The sequence below is a fragment of the Ziziphus jujuba genome, chromosome 4 (genome assembly GCF_031755915.1).
Source record: "Ziziphus jujuba cultivar Dongzao chromosome 4, ASM3175591v1".
Lineage (NCBI taxonomy): Eukaryota > Viridiplantae > Streptophyta > Magnoliopsida > Rosales > Rhamnaceae > Ziziphus > Ziziphus jujuba.
The window spans coordinates 3,661,529-3,688,937 of record NC_083382.1 but is presented as its reverse complement, the minus strand read 5'-3'; the positions used below and the strand labels follow the sequence as shown (position 1 = coordinate 3,688,937).

Below are 27,409 nucleotides of genomic sequence, written 5' to 3'. Positions count from 1 at the left end.
AAAAAAAGCTACATGAAAAAGAATTACTTTTTATAAAAGATGAGATTTAATTATTGATTGACAGGAGTTAAAAACCAGGAGATATAATATAAGATCTTCATCTATATGATATATTACTATACACTAGCGTGTTTTGACGTTATATTTATCTTAAAATAATGTTGTGAGCATCTTGTCACCCTACCATAAAAATGAATAACGAGTGGATATGTAAAAAGGAGAAAACACTCATCATATAAGTCTCTATGAAGTCCTTTGCCCTATTCATTATTTTCAGGCATGCAACCACTATGAACTTTTTATAATTAATGCCAAAACTTTATTAATATTCCTACAATATTAATGGTCACTCCATATATGTTTTTAAGTTTGAAGACCAGATTGGAAACATATATACCATAAAGCTTTGAGCAAACAAAAACTTAAAAATCTTTTTGTGTTCCAAGTTTGGTCTATTAAATACGTATCCCCACTTTGAGGGGGATTTGATTTAAGTGTTTTATAATGTATACTAGAGTTAATGAGTTAGGTTATACTTCACAAGGGCATTCTTGTAATTTGTTGACAAACAATCTCTTTCCTAAAATGTAGATTCAAGTAATTAGGAGTGGAAAAAAGCCTAACAAATTAACCTCATTAAAACAAAACTCAAAAATAAAATTTAGTTTTTTTTTTATGGTAAATAAAATAAAATTTAGCTTATGAGTACATAATGATGTAATGCTAACAATTGTAATCCAAAATGATGCATATATATATATATATAAGTGCAAAGAACATTATACTCTTTGATTTATATACATAGTGGGATGGAGTTGTTATAATTATATAAATATCATATAATATATATATATAAAAGATATATAATATATGGTTATGATGGCATTATTGGTTGCCCGTATATATAAATATGCTATGCTATTTTATTGGATATGATGAATGAAAAAGCGTCGTTATACATATGTAACGTTGGACGTGCAGAGGAAAAGGAAAGGCGACGGTGAATCTGATGAATGAAACCATGACCCATGCACTGTGGACTTATCTGAAACAAACTCAAAGACACTTTACAAGTGGGGAGTGAAACAGAGAAAGAATCTTTTGTGGGTCTCATCATATATCTTATAAGCGACTATTGTACTATATGTTACTTACATTTCTGTCCATCTATATATTATTTTCCTGTCACTAAATTTCTCTTTCCCCCCTTCTCTCTCTCTCTCTCTCTCTCTTTCTCTTTCAATGTAGTACTTGTAATTGAAAGTTCTATGTACAAGCAGTTAGTTTTCTATGTGGAAAAGACACCCCCCAAAAAGAAAAAAATATCAAAAAAATAAAATGAGAACAAAAACAGAGAAGCATTTTGTATATATATATATATATATATGTGTATATATATAGATTGGCTGGGAGAGAATTTGAGAGGGAATGAATTATTGTGTCATATATATTTTATATAAACATATCCTTATTTATTTTAATTTTTTGTTAAATTTATCGCAACAAAAACACCACCTTTTCTCTGACTTCTCTGACGTCCCACCATTGTCCCCCCCACCCCACCACTCCCTTCCTTGCTCTCTTACCTTTGCTTTCCCATAATTAAACATCAAATACCCTCCACCTCCCTCTCCCTTCCCCTTTGTCCATTTCCCTTTTTTCTTTGTTTTTTAGTACTAATCCTCTTTCTTTTCTTTCCTAACTCCCTTGCTTTCTCATTCTCTCTCTTTCTCTCTCTTTTCAGCTCAGCTTACCTGCCTCCATTTGTTTCTCTCTGCCAACAAACCTCAAAAACACTACTACAACTGTTTTTGTCTTCGGATGATCATAATAGCTAACAGCCCTAATATGATCAGCAAATTAACCCCTTCACTTCCAACTTATGTCTGCTAATTCACAAGCAGTTTGAATGGAGCCTATGAACCCAGTTTCACTTCTTGATCTTCATCATGGTATGCTATATATTCTTCTATCTATTTTCTTGTTTGTCTTTCCAACTTTTCTTGTTTGTCTTTCTAGCTGTCTCTCTGATGATCTGTTTCTATTGCTTTTTTGGTGCTATTTTGTTTTCTTTGTTTTGGTTTTTCTGTGGCTTTTTTGAGGTTTGTGATTATCAAAATTTTTCTTTCTACTCCAATGGTTGTGGATTTTCTACCAGGGCTTCACTATTTTTGTCTGTGAATTTGTTGAATGCCTCATCCTTCCTCTTGAATAATGAATTTTTTGGTTAATTAATTCTGATTTTATACTGCTTATGAATTTGTCCTTTTCTTGTATAAATGATGAAGGTTAAGATGGGATTTCTCATGTATTTTTCATTGCAGATGAGGATGAAAAATGTTATGTTTATGCATGAGTTATCTGTATTTAATTTCTTGGTTTTCTGGTCTAGTTCTTGACAAGGTCTTGCTTGTCATTTTTCTCGTCTTTTCTTTATTTCCTTCACTCCCTTACATGACCAATAACTAGTAATTTCAAGATTGTGAGAATTATATATATGGATCTTAAAATTTATTCACTTCTAGAGTTCCACAATTTTATGAGTGTTTTTTGATAATTTTGGTTTATTTGAGATTGAATGAGATATAGTTAGGTAAAATTGCATTCTTCTTCTTGGTAACTTATGACAGATTAGACTGTCATTTCTTTATGCTTTGCTTGTTCCTTTTCTTAAACATGCTTTATAGTGTTCTTTGCTGATGTCTTATATAGTAACACACTCTCATATTCAATTTATATTTTAATTCTTAATTAAAGTTCTATCCTAAGAAAAACCTTACTCTCTTGCTTAATATGTTACTTGAGTATTTAAGTTATACATGGTTATAAATGGTTATAACAGCTCTCATCTTTATTTAATTGAAATTTCTAAAACAGGGTAACTAACATGATACTATGATGTTGAATCTTTGAAATGGTATTTTTATGCTAGCTTTCTCTGCTGTTCAACTGCTTAAGATTTTAAGCTGTCTTATTTTCTTAATGTTATTCCTGTCCCTGCTCAATTTAGGGGCCTTATTTGTTCTACGTCCTAGTATCTTTTTCAAGGCTGCAACTTTTGTCCTTTTGTGTTTGTATTGGTTTAATGGATTGCCTTCTGTTAAGTATCAAGTTTGTGTTTTGCTCTAAATTCTTCATCTGTTTGTTGTTAATATTTTTTCTTATCCTTGAGCACCTGTTAACGGAGTTTTTGTTACTGTGTAACAAGATTCTCTATCGTTTACACTCATTGAACTTATATATGTGAGAACAATATAATGATAGAAAGAAAGAAACTTAAAATGGAATTGCCTACAAAGTTCTCTAGCTATTAGATTCAGAGTCTAATGCCTTTTAAAGGAAACTGTTTATCTGTGACTGTGAGAACAATCCTGCTTTACCTACATACACTTCCTCCAGAAATAAGAAATAAAAAGAGGAAAAAAAAAAAAAAAAAAAAAAAAGGTTTCAATGAATGGACTTAAGAAGACACAAGGACTATCGCACAAGAATGATTTTACAAGAAATGATAGGAGAAAAACTTGAAATGGAATTGTCTATTTCTATGGAAGAAAGAGGGACCAAATCCACTGTCAATGGAAATTTGTGAGATCACAAGTTCTTTGAAGCTCTACCAATATGCTAAGTTCAAAAATTATAATTCATGAGCTTTTCTCATACTACCAATTTAGAAGGAAAAACTCTTCATTCTTAATATGGGAAATACCATATATGCGATCGTGAGCAACACAGTTACTGTCTTTTTTCCAAATACCATAGGTTTCTATGGCTCAAACTCAAGACAATAGTTTCGTACTCCAACTAAAATTTCTAAAATATACTTGTCTTTTATACCTTTCCTCAAACGAAAGATTAATTGCCTTATATAAAGATATCCCTGCCCAGGAAATCAACTTGCTGTGCTACGTGTCTTGCTCTTGCATAGTAAACCTGATTATTTGCTAAATAAATAACATTGTCTTAAAACCAAGTTTTCAACCAATTCCTTCAGCCATGTTGAAATCTTTGGTGTCATTATAGCTTCTAATTTATTATGCTTCTCCTGTGATGGAAAGCAATAGCACATGACCTACTTCTTATAACTGAATCTGCAATTAGAGCTAAAAACAATTGCAGTCATGTATCTTTCGTTATCAAGATCCTGACAATCTACCCTAAACATATTCATTTTCATATTAGAGACTATGTCAACCATACTGGTAATATAGCATTCGAATGTTTCTTATTGATACTCCACACACACACACACACACACACACACACACACACACACTATCAACACCAGTTTTATTTAGGTGAAGTTGCATACATGTCATTACATACATAAGATACCCTATTATACTTTCTTATGGAACTTAATACTCTACCTTATTCTCTGTTATAAGGAATAGCTCCAAAGATGTTTGGAAGTATACTGCTTAAGAAGTCTTCTTAAGTTTAGCTTTAAGCCTGCTAAACCTCTCCAATACCTCCTCAAATTCATCTTGGTAACCTACATGTTTTTAGCTTTTCCTAGATTTGTGCATCTTCATCCCAATTATATCTTCTTTATGATTCCGAGCTTCTATATGCCAATTTATTTAAGTTATGTTGCTGTTCATCTGGCCAACTGAATTTATTAAATTCTTTAGATACAATTGGATGATCAGCTGAACTAATTTGCAGTACAGCATTTTGGATTGCTGCATACTTTGAATTTGTATGTTAGTTCGTAAACAATTTGCTAAAACTAACATGAAACGCAGGCAAAGCATAGGTTACGAGCCTTGGGATACTTCTAACTTATCGCTGACGTGTTACTTAGAGGTAATGACAATATCAATGCTCATGAGTAACATATATATTTTCTTTCAATTCTTTTAACTTCCTAATGACTTTAGTACATTTGTCCGTTCAAATTTGTGCTTCCATTTTACATTTTTTTCCTTCAGGTATTTCAGGACAACCATTTCTGTCATGCCAATTGTTCTTTGCTCCTATTACTGCAGGATAGTCTTCACTTATCGTCCATTAACCTGGTTGGATCTGTTTGTTTCCTGTTTCAAATGCAAACAGTCTAATAATTAGTTCACTTATTAGTCTACGACCAAAAATCATGAAAGCAACCTTTGACCTTGAAGTGGAGGCATCCTTAGCCAATGATTCTGATGTCAGCAGCCAAGTTGCTTCCAATGTATCGATCCAAGAAACATCTGCTGGATCATCCAATGAGAGCCTCACTAATTCTTCCCATCTTGCAAATCTGACAACAGCTCAACCAGGATTGGAGCAGGTTTGCCTCGACTTAACTCTTCAATTCAATAATGAGGATTTCGGGGGAAGAGACTCAATTGGACTCTCGTTGTCAAGCACAAGCGAGAGCAGCAATGAACCATCATCCCACAACACTGCAGCAGCCATACCAAGAGTTTTTTCATGCAATTACTGTCAGCGAAAATTCTTCAGCTCTCAAGCACTTGGTGGTCACCAAAATGCACATAAGAGAGAAAGGACACTAGCAAAACGCGCTATGCGAATGAGTATTTTCTCGGAGAAGTATGCAGGGCTTGCATCTCTGCCTATTCATGGATCATCATTCAGGTCCTTAGGAATCAAAGCGCACTCTTCAGTGCACGATGGGATAGCACCGCTGGTTAGGCCTTCTGATATTAGAACTAGTGCAAGATTTGAACAGGGTTATCTTGGTGTACCAATATTCTTGGAGGATGATGAGGCAGAACTATTATGGCCTGGCAGTTTTCGTCAGGTTGCTGAGACGAATAGTACCAATACTCTACCTGGTTTTGTACTGACCGGTAGTTCAAACTTAAATTTTGTAGAGGTCACACCAACTGCGGACATAGACGACTCTACACCAGATCTTACGCTGAAACTTTGACAAGGTTAGTTTGCTTGGTTTTTGGATCTGGCTATGGCACTTTTGGCCAACTTGTTGTTCTCTTTCTGTACAGTGATGAGATACACATGAGCCAAGGCTGCAAGCTGTTATTCTTACATTGTTGTATTGTTCTCTGCCTTTCTTTTTCGTCATGTAATCCTGACTCTAATTTGGTGCTTGTTTTTATGATTGTCATTGTATAAGAGCTCTATCTCTCTGGATTATATTGGAGCCCTTTGCTTATTTTTGTGACACAAATCATGTTTCTAGTTTAATTTGCAGTACTAAAATAGTCCATGTTGAATATTTTGATCAATCTTTCTTTTTTGTATTTCTAATTTCTCTTTTTGGTTGACAATACTGCAAATAATAGAAAGCTAATTAAAGAACACCAACAACAATTTAACAGGTAAAAAGACCAAAAAAGTTAAGATTATTTATAACTGATGGTCAATTCTATAGTAATCTCAAATGAGAAATTATAAAAATATAAATGTATTTTTATATATATATATATATATACATATATGTAAATATATATTGGGATAATTTCAAAATTATGTCCGAATTCTTTTTAACTTGGGCCCCGAATAAACCGGAGCCCACAGCATCTTTTACAAGTAACAAAGTGGGGCAAAGTGGTAATACAACAAAAAGATTGTGACTTTCCGACTTTCCGTTTTCGCCTCTACAGCTCCCGATGAAAAAACAAACGCACCGTTTCGATGGCTTTTTATTTCCTTTTTCAGACAAGGCACATCCAATGTCGTATCGGTTCCTTTCTTAAACCCATCAAACTTTAGGACCATAAAACCATATAAATTATAACTTTTTTATTTTTTTTATTTTTTTGGGGGTAATACACCGTATAATATATATAAATAACAAACTCATTCAACATTGCGAAACAGTGTTCTATAGACAGCCCTGTGTGTTTTATATTCCTCTGCCTTCAAGCAACAATTTTTCAACCCACTAAGGTCTCTCACTCTCTTATTTTCTTTCTCGAATACAAATTAAAACCCTTGATTATTTCATGAAATATATAATATTCTAAGAGTTTTATCATACTTCTCAAATATGTTAAAAGCCTTTAGTTCGATTTAGCTTGACATCATGTCTTAATTTTAAAGGTTTTTATATATTCTAATATTTGCTAATGCATGGATGTTTATTAGCTGGAGATTACCATCTTTCCAATTAGTTAGCTTAGCTATATATACTGAAATAAACCTGTTCCTAAATCATGTAATTCAACAAGAATCACAAACCAAGCTTTTAGCTCAAGCAAGGCATAAACTCTGAACCTTGTATATATAAATATATACATATATAATTTATATTGTAACAAACAAAGTGCAGGACTGCCAAGGAATTTTTTTTTTTTTTCCGAGCTTTGGTTTCACGTAATAATTAATTTTATCACATCAACCTGTAATAAAATTAGTTTAGTTTGTAAAACTAGTTTTTTGAATTGCAGAGAAAAAGCATGCCTTTTTTCTTGACGCAAAGCAAAAGCAAGATGAATTTCAAAACTTTATTTTCCCACATATTACATTTTATGATAAAAAGTCACAATTTCTATAATTTTATAAAGTTGTCCTTTTTATTTATTTATTTTTTTAACTTTTACACTGCCTCAAACTCTGTAATGTGTGATGCAGGTTTTTTTTTTTTTTTTAATTTTTAATATTAGATTATTCAGAGAATATTGAAGCAGAAGAAGAGAGAAACATACAATTAAGAAAAATATCAAATGGGTTATCACCACCGTTGTCTCTTGATCTTAATTTTGATGTTTGCTCCATCAAAATGCCAGTCATGTAGTTGGTATATGCCATCGATTTGGTTCCCTTTTTTACAGGGAGCTCACTCCACTTATAACCCTTCTGGTTCCGAGACTTCTTTTACTGGTGCAGTTTGCTGAATTCTCCTTGGAAGGTTCAATGAACCCAAAGGAACTAAGCTAGTAGAAGATGCTAAGAGCAAACTGAAATTGGGTACTTGAACCCTTGCTGGAAAGAGGCTTTCTGGCATCTTTTTTCCGAGTGCTCCGAGATTTTTGCAGCCGATGAGAAGAAGAAGAGGCTTGCTTGGCATCTTAGTGATTGCTTTCAAAAGGATGAATGAATATGTGCACGAGGTTTATTTGGAATTCTACCTCGAAACCAACTCTATCTTTTATCAGTTACAGTTTAGTATATATAGTTCCTTTTTTGCTCTTTAGCTAGATTAAAAACCTACCAACATGAATTTTGATTCCTTTTTTTACATAGGGTTCATTTTTTCAAGCATGAAACAGAGAAACTGGTGAATGATCCGAGAACTTCAGCACAGTATGCTGAGGACAAATTGGAAACCACTGAAAGAGATATCAAGAAATCTTTTGAAGGGCTCAGATCAAATACACAATTCTTTGAATCGGATTGATAATGGAACACAGCAAGTTGCTCAAACAACAAAAAGAGTGGAAGATCATATAGATGTTCTGTCCAAGCAGTCAGAAGCACTCTATGAGCAGTCTAGGAAAATCGCAACTTCTCAGGAAGAACAGCAAGAAGGGCAAGTCGAAATGAAGAAAAACATAAAAAGAACGGATGGAAATGGTTCAAGATTTGTACAGCGATCTTGGCAAAGAAATTGGGAATTTAAGAAATGAGACTATTGAAATAGAGAAGGAGATTACTAAAGTTGGAGACATAATGTAATTGAAGATGAAATACCTGGAAAGCAAAGCTGATGATATTGATAATATGGCTGGTGTGTCCTCGAATAAGCAGCAGCAACTTCTAGATGGATAAACTGCTGGTATCATATACACAGCAGAAGCCTGATCGAGACTAAATGAAGCATGTGATAAATAATGTCACTATCTATTCTTTTACTAACCTTTATGCGTAGGACCTTCTAAACTATTCTCTAGTGACAAATCTGTGTGTGGATGCACCTGATCACAAAAAAAACAAGAAGGTTAATCTGAAAAACACTCTGAAACTCACAGTTTCTGTTTTTCTCTTAAGGTGTTTTTAATTCTCTACTGAGATTCTCAATCTCTAGAAAATAATACGTAAAGACCTGTTTTTGGAGGCTAGTAAGCAGTGTATTTATACACTGCTAACCCTAATCCTCCTAGGATTTCATAACATCTTAGGCCCAGTTAATGGTCTTTTTCTTGTATCTTAATAATTAGTTAAATAGATTCTGTCATTTAATGAACTAGTTTGGGGATCCTACGGCCCATTATTAATTAAGGCTCTTGATCAATGGTTTAGATTGTTTATGGAGCATAAATCCAACAATCTTCCACTTGCTTAGAAGCAAGTCTAGGACCGTGATCCTATCCGGTGCTACTATACTAAAAGCCCAGATTTGAACTCCAAAACTAATAATGTATATATTAATTGTATTTTTCCTTTGTAAAATATCAATAATTAATCGATAATAATTTCTGTCGATCAATTAATTATTTATTCTCTTAACTTATCAGTTTCTCTAACGGATCCAATGCACTGGCCAGTGACTTTCAATATCCAAGTACCGAAACATGTCAAAAGGATATTTCATACAAATTCCATTTTATATATTTCATAAATACTTAGTAATCAAAAGATTATAATTCCCAAATCATCAAGATATTGGCCGTTCATAATAGACCTCACTTATTGATAACTCAAAGAACCATAATCACTTAATTACCTATTTACAATATACTCAAGATTAAAAAAAAATAACATATCAAATATTGCCTGAGATTCAATTCCTTTCACAAAAATTTATCCTTAATTAAATCTCTCTCGATCCTCTTAGAATGACCATAGTTCATTCCAATATTTTATAATAATCAAGACAAATTATTTCATAAAATATTATAGTCTAAATAAAGTGCCAAGCTTTGTTTAACAACTGTGAGACACATCATTAATTATGAGAACCTATAATCATGTCTTCTATGGACTTATTCATATGATCATATACTATATAATTAATCTGGACCTTATACGTAAAATATTATGTGCAAAAGAATTTAATATTATTGAATCAGAAAATGAAATTACAACTTGTCTTGCTTCAAAACACAAATGTAATTAACTCCCACTTACTTTAAAGTAAGCCTGGGATCCACTTAAGATTCATACAATTTACATGCTTCTCAAACACATGTTCAAGAATAGTCTTAGTAAAAGGATCTACTAGGTTCTCCTCAAATGCTATTTTAGTAACCACTGTATCCCCTATTTCAATGAAATCACGGATCAAGTGGTATTTTTTTAATATGTGTTTCTACTTTTTATGAGACCTAGGTTCTTTGGACTGTGCTACGGCCCCACCATTATTACAGTAAAGGGTAATGGGCCGATCTGCACCCGGTATCACATGAAGATCCAAAAGGAATTTTTTAAGTCATACAGCTTCCTTTGTAGCTTCAGATCCAGCCACATATTCAGCTTCAGTTGTGGAGTCAGCAACACAAGTTTGTTTAACACTCCTCCAACAAATGGCTTCACCATTTAGGTTAAACACATATCCTGATGTTGACTTACTAGAATCAATATCTCCTTGAAAATCAGAGTCTGTATAACCAAGGGTTTCAAGATTCCCACTGGAATACACCAACATATAATCCCTCGTTCTCTTTAAATACTTGAGTGTATGCTTTACTACAATACAGTGTTCTACTCCAGGATTTGATTGGTACCAGCTTACTACTCCCACTGCATAGCAGATATCTGGCATAGTACATAGCATAACATACATGAGACTACCAACAGCTGAAACATAAGGTTTCTTACTAACGAGTTCTTTATCTTCGAGAGTTTTCAGTGATTGCTCCTTAGAAAGATGAATTCCATGTCTAAAGGGTAGAAGTCCCCTTTTGGAATTTTCCATGCCAAACCTGGTCACTATTTTATCAATGTAGGAAGCTTGAGATAGAGCTAACAACTTATTCGTTCGGTTTTGTAAAAGTTTGATTCTTAGAATATAGTTAGCTTCACCTAAATCCTTCTTATCAAACTACTTTTTTAGGTAACTTTTTACATCTGACAACACTTTTACATTGTTTCCTATTAACAGAATGTTATCTACGCAAAGAACCAGAAAAACTACCACTATACCTTGAATCTTTTTATACACACATGGTTCATCAGGATTTTTCTCAAAACCGTATGATTTGATAACTTGATCAAACGTGATGTTCCATGATCTGGATGCTTGCTTAAATCTATAAATTAACCTATGCAACTAGCAAACCATGTGTTATTGACTTTTTGTTATGAACCCTTCTAGTTGTGGCATATAGATGTCATCTTCCAACTCCCAATTTAGAAAAGCTGCTAGAGCTAAGAGAATCCGGATAGATTTAAGCATGACTACTGGCGAAAAGGTTTCATCATAATCTATACCCTCTTTCTGGGTATAACCTTTTACCACCAATACAGCTTTGAAGGTTTCAACCTTCCCATCTGGTCCTCTCTTTCTCTTGTAGATCCACTTACACCCAATTGGTTTTACCCCTTTAGGTGCTTCTACAAGAGACCAGACTGAGTTAGAATCCATAGATTCCATCTCACAATCCATGGTTTTTCTCCACTCTTGCACATTAACATCCTCCAATGCCTCTTTGTATGTGGTAGGGTTGTCATCAGGATTATCCAGAACGACTTGATAAGTTTCTCCTAACAAGGCATACCTTGCAGGTTTACATATCATTCTCCCACTACGAGTTTGCTGCACTGGTTGTTGTACATGTACAGGAGGATCCAAGTTTTGTGGTTCAGGTGGATTACCAATCTCTTCATTATATTTTTGTTCTTGAGTTTTTTGAATTTGGTCCTGAGCTGTTTCCTATGTTTGTTCACCTTCGAGTACATTTGTACATTTTTTTCTCTTTAAACATCAATAGGAAACAGGGGTAGAAAACTAGGAGTTTCTGGTAGTTCTTGAAGGATCTTGAATTGAACCAAGCTCTTCAAGAACCATTTTACTCTTAGGTTTAAAATTATTCATATAATCCTCTTCTAAGAAAGTAGCATGAGTACTCATTATCAACTTCTTTTCCTTTGGATTATAAAATATTCCACCTCTCGCTCTCTTGGGGTAGCCAATAAACATACACATTTCTGTATGAGATTCCAATATTTGAGATTTCTGTGCTAAGACATGTGCCAGGGCACCCCAAATTCGAATATGGTTTAAACTGGGTTTGTGCCCTTCCCATAATTCTGTGGGTGTCTTTCAAACAGATCTAGATGGAACCTAGTTTAGTATGTATGCAGCTGTTTCTAAGGCATATCCCCAGAACGATTTAGGTAATGATGAATAACTAAGCATTGACCTCACCATATCTAAAAGGATTCTATTTCTCCTTTCAGAGACTCCATTTTCCTAGAGCATTCGCGGAGATGATAATTGAGAAACTATCCCCTCTTTAGCTAAGTAAGACTTGAATTCTCTAAACATGTATTCACCACCTCAGTCAGATTGAAATTGCTTGATATGGACACCCAATTGCTTTTCTGCCTCACCCTTATATTCTCAAAATTTATCAAAAGTTTCAAACTTATGGCGCATTAGGTAAACATAACCATATCTTGAGTAGTTATCGGTAAATGTGATGAAATATTCATACCCGCCTCTGGCTTGAATGCTCATTGGTCCACATACATCAGTATGTACCAATTCTAATTGTATGGTGGCATAATTTCCTTTGGCCTTGAAAGGCCTCTTTGTCATTTTACCTTCTAAATATAATTCACATGAATTCTGCTAGAATTAATATGACCCAGTTGCAAATGCCATAGATAGGTTTAATTTGAAACCTTCATTTTCTTAGATAAGGGAGGTTGCTCATCATCAGTATATTCAATGACATTTATACTATAAGACAAAGGAGTTAAAAATGTAGACCATTCATCAATAATCCGGAACAAATAAAAGTATTATTAATCGTTATTGAAACTGAGGAATTAAACTGCACTGTTAAAACATATTCAACTAAACAACTAACAAAAACCAAATTCCTCTTAAAATCCAGAACAAATAAATAGTCTGATAAACTTAAAATTTTATTATCAAAACATAACTCTACTAGTCTTACTGCCATTATGAAGATATATTCCCCATTTTCCAACTTCAAGCGTCTTTGTCATTTACTAAGTAGGCTGTTTTGTTTGAACTATTGCAAAGAGTAACAAATATTGTTAGTGGCTCCTGAATCAATGATCCATTTATCATTGTAATTCTTCACTAAACAAACCTTAACAACATTTAGACTACCCATACCTGATTTAGGGCAATCCTTTTTCTAGTGACCTTTTTGTCCGCACTTGAAGCACTTGCTTTTTGGCTTCTTCATTGCAGCCGGTTTGACAGCTGGACCTGTTCCCTTCTGCTTCTTGTTCTTTTTTCCACCTTTAGGTTTTCTTTTAGGTTTTGAGAAACTTTCAGCATGATAAGCACTTCCTTGCTTCCTGAAAGACCCTTCAGCACTCTCAAGCTCATGCATCAGTTCAACAGGAGTAAGCTTCTATTTGTTCATATTATAGTTCATTTTGAACTGACTAAAGCTATCTGGTAGAGATTCCAACATCATGTCTATCTTCATCTCTTATTCCAGCTTAGCCCCCATCACTTCCACAGTTCTGATGTGCGCCATCATCTTTAGACAATGGTCTCGTACACTTCCTCCAATCATATGAGTATTCATTAATGCCTCTATAGCTGCTTGTCTAGCAGTACTGCTACTTTTAGGAAATATCCCATCTAGAGTCTGAATCATTTCTGATACACACTCCAGGCTGTCAAGTTGCTTCTGCAAATGTTCTGCAACGTTGGCAAGAATATAACAGCGAGCCGTTGTATTCGCCCATTGCTAATCTACAAATTGCTTCTTAGTTTCCTCTGAAGCATTAGCAGCGAGCTCCTGGGGTTTCAGAGTTGTTGTAATGAATTTTATTCTCTCAAAATCAAATACAATGTAGAGATTGGTTTTCCATAGGTCGTAGTTATTTCCATCCAATGGTTTTTTATTCAAAATTGTAGCTAGAGGATTGAAGGATGCCATTTTCTGAAAATTAAAATGTACACATATTAACACGTAATCAATACAACAAACATACAAATATGTAGATCCCTTAAACTACTTATTATTAATGTTTATTGCAACAATAATTTAATTTCCATTATAAATACTTACGTTGGGCAAGACATTGGTAATAAATTAAATTTTGAACATGGTATACTTTAATGTCCTACTAAGTTAGCTCCCAGGAAAGGTGAGGTGGGTCTCAGACTCCTTAAAAACCTACCTCCTTAGACAGAGTCTTCTTAGATAACACCAACACATACCACTCAAAATTGATTTAAAAAATTAAAACTTTTTGAACCCGATATGTATAGTGTCCTACCAAGTCAACTCCCAGAAAATGTGAGGTGGGTCAAAGACTCCTTAAAAACCTATCTCCTTATATAGAGCCTTCTCAGATAACACAAACACACATTATTCAAAATTAATTTTAAAAATCAACCATTGTTTCAATAATCTTTGGGCTTTTAATAACACTAATAGAGCTTCGTTGGGAGGATTATTACTGTCACTAAAATTGAATATAATAACCATTAATTTTAATTTCAAAATTATCTTTAATATCTAAGTATTGTTGACATTAGGCCATACAACCTTATTAAAATTTTGAAATTATTTTAGATCCAATCCAATAAAATCTGGTCATGCTTATCTGTTGGGGCATTACATAACCATTTTATTATTAGACCCTTAATGGAGTCTGCATGTTTCAAATTAATTGAATTAATTTTTAACCTTCACCCATTTAATATTTTACATTAATTAATTAGGATTTTCCATAATAATATTTTATAGATAAAACAAATATTATTATGCACATGTATATATCAAATGAAGCAATTATATGGCATCACCTATTCTAAATGGCATGTTAAGCACATATCACATGTTATATCCATATAATTTAAACAATTATAAACATAGAATAATTAATAGGCTACAATCCATGGTTTCCTAGAAAAAAAAATTACAAGCCTAAAAGGGCCAAGAAGCCCAACTTGATATCTGACCCGTACTTCTTTTTTTCTTCAGGTCTTGCAAGTCTATGGAGTGTGAGCCAAGTTAGAATCGGTTTCTAGGGTTTTTAGCCCAAATAACACAAAATCCTAATATATCCCTTATTGATCTCAAGCACCAAAACCGCCACCAACCGCCCAAAAAAACCTTGGATCATCATGAAATTTTATAGGAAAGTAAACACCCAAAGGAGGAATCTTTCCACCAAAAATCATCAAATTCTGAGTCTTCATGCGCCTCCACGCGCCTTATGAATACAGGCCCGTGAATACCACTCTCAGACATATTGGGTGGCACATGGGGGAGCGTGACAGTGTTTCCGGTGACTATTATCTTCCCATTGATCCTCCTTCGTGTCCTTCAACTTCTTATGGTGTTGGTTTGTCAAGAAGCAGTTCCAATCTGCACGAAAAAAGACGAAGAGCAACGTGTATACAGTTTTTCCGGGTACTTTTACATATTTTTCCAATAAATCCAAATTTACATATAAAAATTCAAATAAAAATTGCAGGAAAAATAAATAGGTAAATTAATCAAGGAGGAAACCCTAATCTTATGATTAGCCTCCTTGTTACATCCAAAAAAAAAAAAAAAAATACAAGCAAAAATCTACCATAGATTAAAGCCAAAACCAAATCATTCATTCATAATACAAAAAATTATAAATAACATGAATAATAGAATCCTAGGTGCCATATATCTAATATACCTCATATATACATGAAAAATAAAACTGTGAAAAAATGGATTCGATTTATCACACACCGATTCAATCACGGCTATGATACCAATTGCTGGTAACATATACACAGCGGAAGCCTGATTGAGACTGAATAAAGCATGTGATAAATAATGTCACTATCTATTATTTTACTAACCTTTATGTGCAGGACCTTCCAAACTATTCTCTAATGACAGATTTGCATGTGGGCGCACCTAATTACAAAAGAAACAAAAAGGTTAATCTGAAAAACTTCCAAACTATTCTCTAATGACAGATCTGCGTGTGGGCACACCTGATCAGAAAAGAAACAAGAAGGTTAATCTGAAAAATACTCTGAAACTCACAGTTTTTATTTTTCTCTTAAGGTGTTTTTAATTTTTTACTGAAATTCCCAATCTCTAGAAAATAATATGTAAAACTCTTTTTTTGGACACTAGTAAGCAGTGTATTTATACACTGCTAATCCTGATCCTCCTAGGATTTCATAACACACTGGGCCAAGTTAATGGACTCTTTCTTGTATCTTAATAATCAGTTAAATGGGTTCTGTCATTTAATGAGCTAGTTTGGGGATCCTACGGCCCATTATTAATTAAGGTTCTTGATCAACGATTTAGATTGCTTCTGGAGCATAAATCCAACATAAACCACAGCACTCCAAGACCTTGAGCTTTTAACAAATTTTCAATCTGAAGCACCTGAGAGCAGGTAAAATTTCAAAAAAACATAGTTGTTGAAATTAACTAAAAACAAAATATTACATAAATATTAATGATGAATTCATTATTTAATTACAGGACTACTCTACAATGTTTAGCTGAATATGTCCACGGCCAACAAGAAGAGCTTCTTTCAACAACAAAAGCAGCTTCAGCAAGTTCATTGTCAATTGATGGACAATTTGTAATACAAAAATATTAGAATATGCATAATATATGAACATATGTGTGGAATAAAACACAAATAAAGTATGAAAAATTAACAAAATAAATACAAATACAACCTGAAAGTCCTTTAGCTTTGATCTGTGTATGAAGAATAAATTGATCCGAGGCTTGTGTGGTACCACATTGTCCTTAAGACAATTTCCGTCCCACCGGTGCAGATGTTTTTCCGACGGTTGTCTCCCAGGATACAACGGAATCGAAAAACTCTCGGATTTAGCACCTCCGAAGCTTTCTCTTCGAACCTTTTAGTGTACTAGAACTTTTCCACTCTTCCTATGTAAAATATGCCAGGAAAAAACAATATGCAAGAAAAACACTTTTTTCTTATTTTTTCTCAAAAACATGAGGGAGAGTGAGAGGTTTTTCAAAAATTAATTAAAAAAAATGAAAACCCTTTGTTTTCTTTTTCTTTTTCACTTTTTCCAAAACGTAAAAACCACTTAGAGCCCATTAACTCCCCATTAACCCCACTAACCCAAATCATTCAATAAAGAAAATGTTTAAAATGTTACAATCCCCCACATGAATGATTTGACTTCTAAGGACTATGCAAGACTCTGGTGGTAAAGCTCTGCAGTTGGAACCTGCATGGGATAGGTAGATGTTACTCTTTGAACCTTCCCTTGTGAAACTATATCTTCTTTACCTACTAATGATCGATGAGATATCTTTGAACCATTTCATCGTTTGAGTAAATGACAACATAGTTCACACAGATTCCTTCCTGGTACACTTCAGTTCTCACTGTTGTGTTCATTTTGGCCTTGAACACCTACCTGGTTCTGCGAGAGTTTCTAAAGAATTGTGTCCTTATCAATTCTCCTTTGAAGCGGCCACTCTTCCCTCTCACATAGGTGATTCATATTTCCAATGTAATCAGCATAACTATGCATAGATTACTAAACACACACTTTTAGGAATCATTAAAAGCATAATTCATGCTTAACCTCTATCTATCACTATTTCATCATAAGAATGGGCAGAAGATTAACCCCCACAGTGATACATACCAGTCTTTACAATTGCGTTGTCCCATTGAACCTAGATCTTGGGATCTTCAGTCAACTAGGTTGGGTTTCCATTGTATCGACTTTACTCACGGGCTTCAATCCCATTCCCCTCGATGACTTCTCAACTAGTTCTCTATATAACCCTTTGGTTAGCGGATCCGCAATGTTATCCTTTGACTTTACATAGTCTATCGAGATAACTCCAGTTGAGATTAACTGTCTAATAGAATTGTGTCTGCGACGAATATGTCTAGACTTTCGATTATACATAATATTTTGTGCCCTGCCAAGTCGCAGATTGACTATCACAATGTATACTTATAGCTGGCACAGGTTTAGGCCACCTTGGAATGTCCTCTAAGAATTGGCGTAACCATTCTGCCTCTTCTCCACATTTATCTAATGTGATGAACTCTGATTCCATCGTGGATCGAGCTATCACTGTTTGTTTTGAGGACTTCCACATTACAGCTGCACTCGCTAATGTAAATACATAATCACTAGTGGATTTTGAATCCTTAATATCTGATATCTAGTTAGCATCACTGTATCTTTCTAATACAGCAGGATATCTCGTATAGTGCAGTCCGTATTCACGAGTATATCGTAAGTATCTTAATACTCTAACGATTCCTTTCCAATGTTCATCATTTGAATTACTCGTGTATCTACTTAGTCTACTTATAGCATATGCTAAGTCTGGTCTTGTATAATTCATTAAGTACATCAGACTTCCAATCACCCTTGCATATTCCACTTGAGCTACACTCTCTTCTTTATTCTTAGATAAATGTAAACTCACATCAATGGGTGTTCTGGCTATATTAGTATCATCTTTACTAAAATTAGCATGTATTTTATCTACATAATACGTTTGACTAAGAATGATACCATTCGAAGTCCTCGTGATTTTCATCCCTAAAATCACATTTGCAAGCCCCATATCTTTCATATCAAATTTGGATTTCAACATCGCTTTTGTAGTTTGGACTATATTGTCGTCACTACCTACTATGAGTATGTCATCTACATACAGACAAAGAATGACATATCCATTCTTTGTATCTTTTACATAGATGCACTTATCACACTCATTTATCTTAAATCCATCACTAAGCATGGCACTATCAAATTTTTGATGCCATTGCTTTGGAGCTTGTTTAAGTCCATACAAGGACTTTACCAATCTACAGATTTTCTTTTCTTGTCCTGGTGCGGAGAAACCCTCAGGTTGCTCCATGTTGATCTCTTCATCGAGATCTCCATTAAGAAAGGCTGTTTTCACATCCATTTGATGTACTTCAAGATTCTGCAATGCAGCAATCGCCAGTACCATCCTTATGGAATTTATTCTCGTTACCGGAGAATAAGTATCAAAATAATCAAGGCCTTCTTGTTATTTGTATCCTTTAATTACAAGTCTTGCCTTGTACTTATCTATTGTTCTATCTGCTTTCATCTTCCTTTTAAATATCGATTTGTAACCTAACGGTTTACAACCTGGAGGAAGATATACTAGTTCCCAGGTATGATTTTGCAAGATGGAATCAATTTCACTTTTTATGGCTTCTTTCCATAAATTTCCTTCAGGAGAACTAACAGCTTCTTGGAAGCTTTGAGGTTCACTTTCTAGCATATAAGTAAGAAAATTCGGACCGTAGGATTTTTTGGTTCTTACTCTTTTGCTTCGTCTTAATTCAACCTCAGTCTCAACTTCGATCTCCTGATCTTGATCACTATCATGATCATCATCACTAATAGCATCATAAGTTCGTTTAGACGTACTCGGTCCTACTTCAATTTTATACGGAAAAATATGTTCGAAAAATAATGCATTTCTCGATTCCATTATTGTATTCTTGTGTATATCAAGAATCTCTAGCTTATACACGAGAAACCGATATGCACTACTATTTTGTGCATATCCTATAAAGATGCAATCTACTGTCTTGGGACCTATTTTTACCTTTTTAGGAGTAGGTACCACAACTTTGGCAAGACACCCCCACACTCGTAAATATTTATAGGTAAGTTGTCTTCCTTTCCAAAGTTCATAAGGTGTTTTCACCTGATCTTTATGGGGCACCTTATTTAAAAAGTCGTTTGCTAATAAAATGGCTTCCCCCCACAAGTTCTGAGGTACTCCAGAACTTAACAGCATTGCATTCATCATTTCTTTCAAAGTTCTATTTTTCCATTTAGCCACACCATTCGATTGCAGTGAATATGGTGGAGTAACTTCATGTATTATGCCATGTTGAGCACAATACTCTCCAAATGGAGTTACATACTCTCCACCACGATCACTTCTAATCACTTTAATTTTGCGGGTGAGTTGATTCTCAACTTCTGTTTTATAGAGAATAAATTTCTCTATAGCCTCATCATTGCTCTTAAGCAAGTACACATAGCAATATTTCGTGCTATCATCAATAAAGGTGATAAAATATACCACCTCTAGTCGGTGCAAACTTTAAATCACATACATCACTATGTATTAAATCCAGAGGTTCATTATTTCTTTCAATTGTTTGATATGATAACCTCGTTAATTTCGCTTCTACATAAGTTTCACACTCATGTTTGGTATCAACATCAAACGTAGGAATATGATTCAAGTTAATTAACCTCCATAGAGAATTAAAATTAACATGACCTAGTCTACCATGCCACAAAATGGAAGACTCAAGCAAGTAAACGGAAGAAGTACTAGCTTTATTATTAATGAACTTTGGCTTTACAGTCATTATATTCAATTTGAACATACCATTGACTTCATAGCCCTTTCTCACAAACATCCCATATTTGGACAAGATAACCTTGTCTGACTCAAACACTAATCTAAAACCATGTTTGATTAGCAGCGATCCAGACACCAAATTCTTTCAAATTTCTGGTACATACAATACACTATTTAGAGTCAGATCCTTCCCAGAGGTCATCTTCAGGACAATCTTGCCCTCCCCTTGGATTTCCGATGTGGCAGAGTTACCCATGAACAACTTCTCCCAATTTGCCTTTGGTTCGGAGGAGGTGAACATGCTCCTATCTGCACACACGTGGCGGGTTGCACCTGTATCTATCCACCACTCTCTTGGGTTAGAACCCACTAAGTTCACCTCAAAGACAACAGCACTTAGGTCAATATCATCAACCTCTCTTGTGATGTGCTCCATCATCGTTGCCTCCGTGTAACACCCTGTCCCAAAGTACAGCGGAAATTTTCCAACTTTGACGGAGGTTGACCGTTGACCGTTGACTTTAACTTTGATCGTTGACCGAAGGGTCAAAAGTTGACTTTTTGACTCGGATGGAATTCTAGGTTGACTGAGTTAGCGTTACAAAGTACACGTTGGCACGAGTTCGTAGACTAGTAGCACGTTGAAAACGGAGCTACGGTTTGAAAGTTATGAGCAAAACAAGTTGAGGTCCAAACTGTCCAAGGGGTGCCAGAGTTGACTTTTTATTCATGCAAAGTTGAGCTTTGACTCATGCATGGTTGTGAAGTACTAATCGATACGAGTTCGTAGACTAGCGGCGCGTCCGATTTGGACATGTGGGTTGAAAGTTATGGACCTGTAGAGTTTTTCAAATACTGTATTATTTTAATATTATTTTTAAACGTGTAACGATGTACCACTTGTGACTTAATAAATGTGACCATGTATCACCATGTTGAGATGCCACATGTCAACCGTGTTTAATATCATATTATTTTATTGTTATTTTATGTAATAATATTATTTTTAATTTATTTCTTTTTATTTCTTTTTCTTTTCTTTTTTCTTTTTTTCTTTTCCCCCACGTGGGAAAAAAGGGGACCCAGCCCCGATCCCTCTTCTTCTTCCTTCTTCTTCTTCTTCTCTTTTCTTTTCTTCTCTCCCTCGGGTCCATCGGCCTTCACCATTTCCGGCCACCACCTTGCTACACGCGCCAGCCAGAGATGAGCGGGGGACGGAGGCAAGCTCGGCCGCAAAATTTCACGGTCACCGGCCGCCGGACGCGCCCAGCTTCTCCGGCCGGAAAATTTCTCTCTCCTCTTTTCTTGTGTTTTCCGGCCAGCCCAATCCAAATTGCCACCCCTTTCCCCCTATTTTGGGTCCTCTGAGTTCAAATATGGCCTCCAATTTCCAAAATTCGAAGCGGTTTGCGAGATACGAGGAGATCAAGATCGGCCGAAGCTTTCCGGCCAAATTCCGGCCACCACCGGCGGAATTGGGGTCAATGGAGACTGGTAATGCGATCCTCGTTCCACAAGCTTCGATTCGGTATATTATTCGACAATTTTGATTAATGTTTGTGTTAGACCCCTCGGGTACCGGGTATTATTTACCCGAATAAAATATTATTTTATTTGACTGTGTAAAATTCTTAATTTAGGAGCACGTGTGAATTGTGGAATCGATCCTATGGTGGATCGTGGTTTAATTGTGTGCTTAAGGTGAGTGACCCACCTTCAAATTAATTTCGGGAATTAAATTTGTGAATATTATGTGTGATTTGAATATTTGAAATTTATATTCTATGTGTCAAATATTTAATTGATTTATTGTGGAAATTATTGGTAGATTTATTTTGATTAAAGAAAATATGCATTATATAAATTTATGCAATGTGAAAATTATTTTATGGTACTGAGGATTGTGGAATTCAATTATATATGAAATTCTTGTGGTTTTAATATTATTTTGGGCATGATTTGATTTTCAAATATTTCTAGGAAAATATTTGTTTATGTTGGTGGCTTCAATTTTTATAAGTATGCCCATGGAATATTATGTGATTTAATTTATTATATTTCAAAAATATTTATGCCATTGGAAAAATTTGAATATTTAAATTGGTGGATTTGGGAGTTGGTGGAATTGAAAATCATGGAATTTATGACGTTGATTATAAAGAAATTGTGGAAAATTTACGGGTTTAATTGGATGGAATAAACCCGGTATATTTATGAAAAATTTGAAATTTTGAGATGTATTGATTTATGATTTTTATATGCACCATACACGTACTGGTGTTTTGTTTATATGTGATATGGTTAGTGTGCACACGGATGTGATTAGCGCGTGGGTGGGTGTGAGTAGCGCGCAGGTGATTTATGGGGTTGTCTTGTGTTTGCCATCGGATGAGGGTAGGCCAGCCCTCCATGGCCGGGACACCTGTTTGCAGCGGCACGATGGGACGCCACGCAACCGTATGCCGGTTTCTCTTTATAACCTCCTGTCTGGCGGTACCTTGGGACGCTGGGTACTGTTGGCGCCACTGGTATATAGTGGGTGCATCAAGTGATTTTCAGAACTGAGATTTTAAAATAAATATTTTGAAATTGTATTGGAATTAAGAATATAATTAATAATGTTTTTATTATTTATTTGAATGGGGATTTTAAATTGATTTAATTTTCCCTTTACATAATTATTCAATAAATTAATTTCCTTTAAATTATAAATTTTGTGATGTTTGACTTATTATATTTTATCTGATATTTATTTGAATGAATTGATGTCTTGGTTTTCGGGGAATACGAGTAAAGGGTTTTGTGAAAATGTTTTAAAAGGGGAACTTTTCCAACCGAAAGAATTGTAAGGGTTTTTGAGAGAAAATATTATTTTCAATTAATTATTATTTATCTACTTAATTATCATGGTATTATAATTGTATAGTAGATAGGGTCACTCATTGAGATGATTAGCATCTCATATTTTTAAATTTCGTTCCTCTAGGTACCAAGTTTGTCGGTATTCATCCGGAGCGGACTTGATCTTCATCGCTGTCTTAGTTCGAGAATAACCTTTGCCTTCTTTTATTGCAGTTGTAATACTTCTTTCACTCTTGTTGTATTCTATGTTTAATAGTAATTCATGAAGCTCTGTATACTGTCTCGAACATTTATGTATTAATTATGAACTGAGTTACTGTTATTCTTTTGGAGTGCTGTAAATTTGTGGAATCAAATTGTAGTAATGTGGGAGGAATAAGGGGACGATATAGAAGTGTGTTTTCAGTGCAGGAAATTTTTGGTAAGTCCACCCTTAGGGGAGGTTCTGCCGGATTTTCCATCAGAGGGTCCGGTAGGGTTTCCCTGGGATCAGGGCTTGTCTAGGATTCCGGTGAGGAATTTTGGACGGCTCCTAACAATCTGCCGCTCTGTAACCCATCTTGTCACAATTGAAACATTTCCCTTGGTACTTAGCCTTCTTGGAGATGCCTCCTTTAGGCCCCACCTTGGAATTTTTCCAGGTTTCTTCTTGTTCTTGGAGCTACTTCCATGCTCCACAATATTAGCCTTCATCCCGGCCTTCATGGCTCTTCTGTCAGACCTCCTATTGTTATCTTCAATTCGAAGCTTTCCGATAAGAGCCTCCATATCCATTTCCTTTCTCTTGTGCTTGAGATAGTTCCTGAAATCTCCCCAACTAGGAGGTAACTTCTCAATCATTACAGCAACTTGAAAGGCTTCATTAATGAACATCCCTTCTGCAAGAAGTTCTTGGATGAGCACTTGCAACTCATGTACTTGACTCATCAGTGGCTTGGTATCCACCATCATGTAGTCCAAAAATCGACCTACCACAAACTTTCCGGACCTTGCATTCTCAGTCTTGTACTTTCGGTCCAAAGTTTCCCACAGCTCTTTTGCTGAATTCGTGCCGCAGTACACTCCGTACAACGCATCAGATAAGCCATTCAGGACATAATTCCGACGTAAATAATCGGAATTCTTCCACGCATCCACCGCCATTAGAGTCTCCTTATCACTCTTGTCATTGCTTGGTGGTGCATCCTCAGTCAGGAACCTCGCAAGGCCCAGCGTAGTCAAGTAGAACAGCATTTTCTGCTGCCACCTCTTAAAGTTTGCTCCATCAAACTTCTCCGGTCTCTCTGCATGACCTGCAGGAGGAGGCACCTGAAAACAGGAGTCTCTGAAGGCACTTGTGCAGCAGGCACATCTCCACTAGCCATTTCTGAATCTAAAAGTAACCTAGAAATTCAATTAGCTGTTATATTCAATCTTTAACAAACTAATTATAACCAATTTCCAAAAGGAAAATACACAAAAAATGTGATTTCTGTATACACCACAATGTACTGTTCATGATTACTATTTACGAGACTGTTCATCTGTACATTTCCGTATAGTTACTGTTCACTGCCATGTATCGTTATATCTGTTTGCCATGTGTCATATGTAACAGGTAGACATGTGGCTCTTTCTTTTTGTGACACACGGCGGCATCAGAGTCTGACACGTGTCACCTGAATCAGATAGACACGTGGCCTCACTTGCCGGCGATACGTGGCTGTCTCTGGATGAGACACATGGCAAGCAAAACAGGCTGAATTCTCTTGGGCCTTGTTTTGTTTGGGCTTGGGCCTTGTCTGAACAGTAATCTGTTCTAACCGTGGGTTGGGCTGTGTAGCTGGGCCAGATCCATCAAAATTTAAAATTTAGGCCCATTGACCCAGAAACCTATCCAAACCCTTTTTCCGACCCAGTAGCCCGTTTTCTGACCCGTCTTCAACCTCCAACCGGGTGTTTCCAGCCCGTTTCACTGGTAAACGGGTTTTTTGACCCAGTTCACCATTTTTCTTACTTTCTGCACTGTTCCAGTACCCAAAAAATACCAAAAAAATATAAAAAAAAATTAGAAATTCATGGGTAATTCGATTTTAGAAAAAAAAAATAGTTTAAAAAATAATAAAGAATTACCCAAGAATTCTCAAACCCATGGGACCAAACAAATATATATATATATATATCTATATACATTATATACATATATATATATATAATTTTTTTTAAACATAGAATTAAATACAAAATAATTATAAATTAAAAATAAAAACCCATCAACAAAAAGTATACGGGTTTGAAGGCAAAAAGAATAAAAACATGTATATATATATATATATTTCCATCAACAAGCATCATCAAAACAAAAATATTCAATTATTCACAATTCCACATATATAAACATATATATTAAACGGGAAAATTGTCTTAAGAATGTAATACAAAAATATTAGAATATGCATAATATATGAATATATGTGTGGAATAAAACACAAATAAAGTATGAAAAATTAACAAAATAAATACAAATACAACCTGAAAGTCCTTTAGCTTTGATCTGTGTATGAAGAATAAATTGATCCGAGGCCTGTGTGGTACCACAGTGTCCTTAAGACAATTTCCGTCCCACCGATGCAGATGTTTTCCCGACGGTTGTCTTCCAGGATACAACAGAATCGAAAAACTCTCGGATTTAGCACCTCCGAAGCTTTCTTTTCGAACATTTTAGTGTACTAGAACTTTTCCACTCTTCCTATGTAAAATATACCAGGAAAAAACAATATGCAAGAAAAACACCTTTTTCTTATTTTTTCTCAAAAAACATGAGGGAGAGTGAGAGGTTTTTCAAAAATTAATTAAAAAAAATGAAAACCCTTTGTTTTCTTTTTCTTTTTCACTTTTTCCAAAACGTAAAAACCACTTAAAGCCCATTAACTCCCCACTAACCCCACTAACCCAAATCATTCAATAAAGAAAACGTTTAAAACGTTGCACAATTTAAAATCACTATTGGCATCTCAGGTTACTTTAATTTCTTTCCCATGGTTTTTTTTTTTTTTTTTTCCCTCTCCCTGAGACTTTTTAGTTGTTTAATTCAATTGGTGGCTGGGATTACTGACATTCTCATTTTGAATTTTCGGTTTTCTGCTTACAGGAATCATTTGAATCAAAGCAGGCAAGCATGTTTGTTGCATTAGACAGGCTACTCGTTTTTTATAATGCAAACTGGCAAGGATTGCGGTGGATCTGAGCTTTCGTCATTTACTGTATATTAATCATTATCATTTACATACTCACTAGTACAAAGAAGACATACACTGTCAGGCCCTGGCTATACCTTGGTATGGATGTTACAATAGAAATTATTATGATAGGTTCTATTAACTTTAATAATATTGCTGAAATTTCAAACTAATTTTCATTTACAGTACTATGTCTCTCAATTTCCATAGAAGTTGCTGTCCGTTAGTTGGCAACATATGGCAATGAAAAATAGAATTGGATGGTAAATCAGGTCAGGTTAATCTTTGGGCTGCTAGCTTTGGTTCTGTATGAACATGCTAGTTGCACATACAGGTGAAACAATATTCATACAAAATTGAAATTTTAAGTTTAAAGGGACATCATAAATTCTGCATATTAATGAATGAATGTCTTTCGAATTATGCAGAGACTATAAAGAGCTGAACCATCAGACGCTAGAGAAAAAAACATCAGAAGCCAGAGAAATTGAATGACAAGGTTGATGGCATACAGACATCGATTGTGACATTGACTGCGAAGGTTAATGGAATAGAGAACTTGATTGAGAAGGTTAATGGCGTGCAAAGAGAACTCCTTCACAACCAAGTTGCCAAGAATTCCATCACAACCACTTCAACAAGAATAAATTACGACCTCCGCAGCCGTCTTCATCATTCAGAAAAATCTTGGTAGTGTTTGAACATACAGCTTCTAGTCTATCATATAGATTTTAGCCGTCTTCAACAACATATAGCTTTATGCCAATTGTAATAACAACAACCTTTTTTTTTTTTTTTTGAGATATTTTCTTTTATTACTTTCTTTTATTTTATACTCTCTTTTTTCTTTTTTCTTTTTAAAATTTTTTTTTTAACTAATCATGTTTGTTATTTTACTCTGTTAAGTAATTTTTTGCTTTAGCACAAGTT

The 27,409-nt window shown here is 34.8% G+C and overlaps 1 protein-coding gene and 1 pseudogene across 6 annotated transcripts; both read left to right on the top strand.

Annotated features, from left to right (window-relative positions):
• Positions 1-1,523: 1,523 nt before the first annotated feature.
• LOC107416167 (zinc finger protein 4) lies at positions 1,524-6,184 on the top strand. 6 transcript variants are annotated; one of them, XM_048472659.2, is made up of 4 exons: positions 1,524-1,952; positions 4,386-4,487; positions 4,746-4,806; positions 4,989-6,184. In XM_048472659.2, exon 4 carries the CDS (start codon positions 5,096-5,098, stop codon positions 5,876-5,878), a length of 783 nt encoding a protein of 260 aa, XP_048328616.1. In that variant the 5' UTR covers positions 1,524-1,952; positions 4,386-4,487; positions 4,746-4,806; positions 4,989-5,095; the 3' UTR covers positions 5,879-6,184. The 6 variants fall into 6 exon arrangements, with proteins under 6 accessions (XP_048328616.1, XP_015880112.1, XP_060672623.1 ...); XM_060816639.1 differs by having other exon boundaries at positions 1,525-1,952; positions 4,392-4,487; positions 4,932-6,184; XM_048472658.2 differs by having other exon boundaries at positions 1,525-1,952; positions 4,932-6,184.
• Positions 6,185-7,634: 1,450 nt separating this feature from the next.
• Positions 7,635-26,924, top strand: LOC112491355 (protein GAMETE EXPRESSED 1-like; annotated as a pseudogene).
• Positions 26,925-27,409: the final 485 nt, after the last annotated feature.

Coding starts and splice junctions, on each gene's coding strand:
- LOC107416167 (XM_060816640.1), top strand. CDS start 5,096: ATGAAAGCAACCTTTGACCTTGAAGTGGAGGCATCCTTAGCCAATGAT.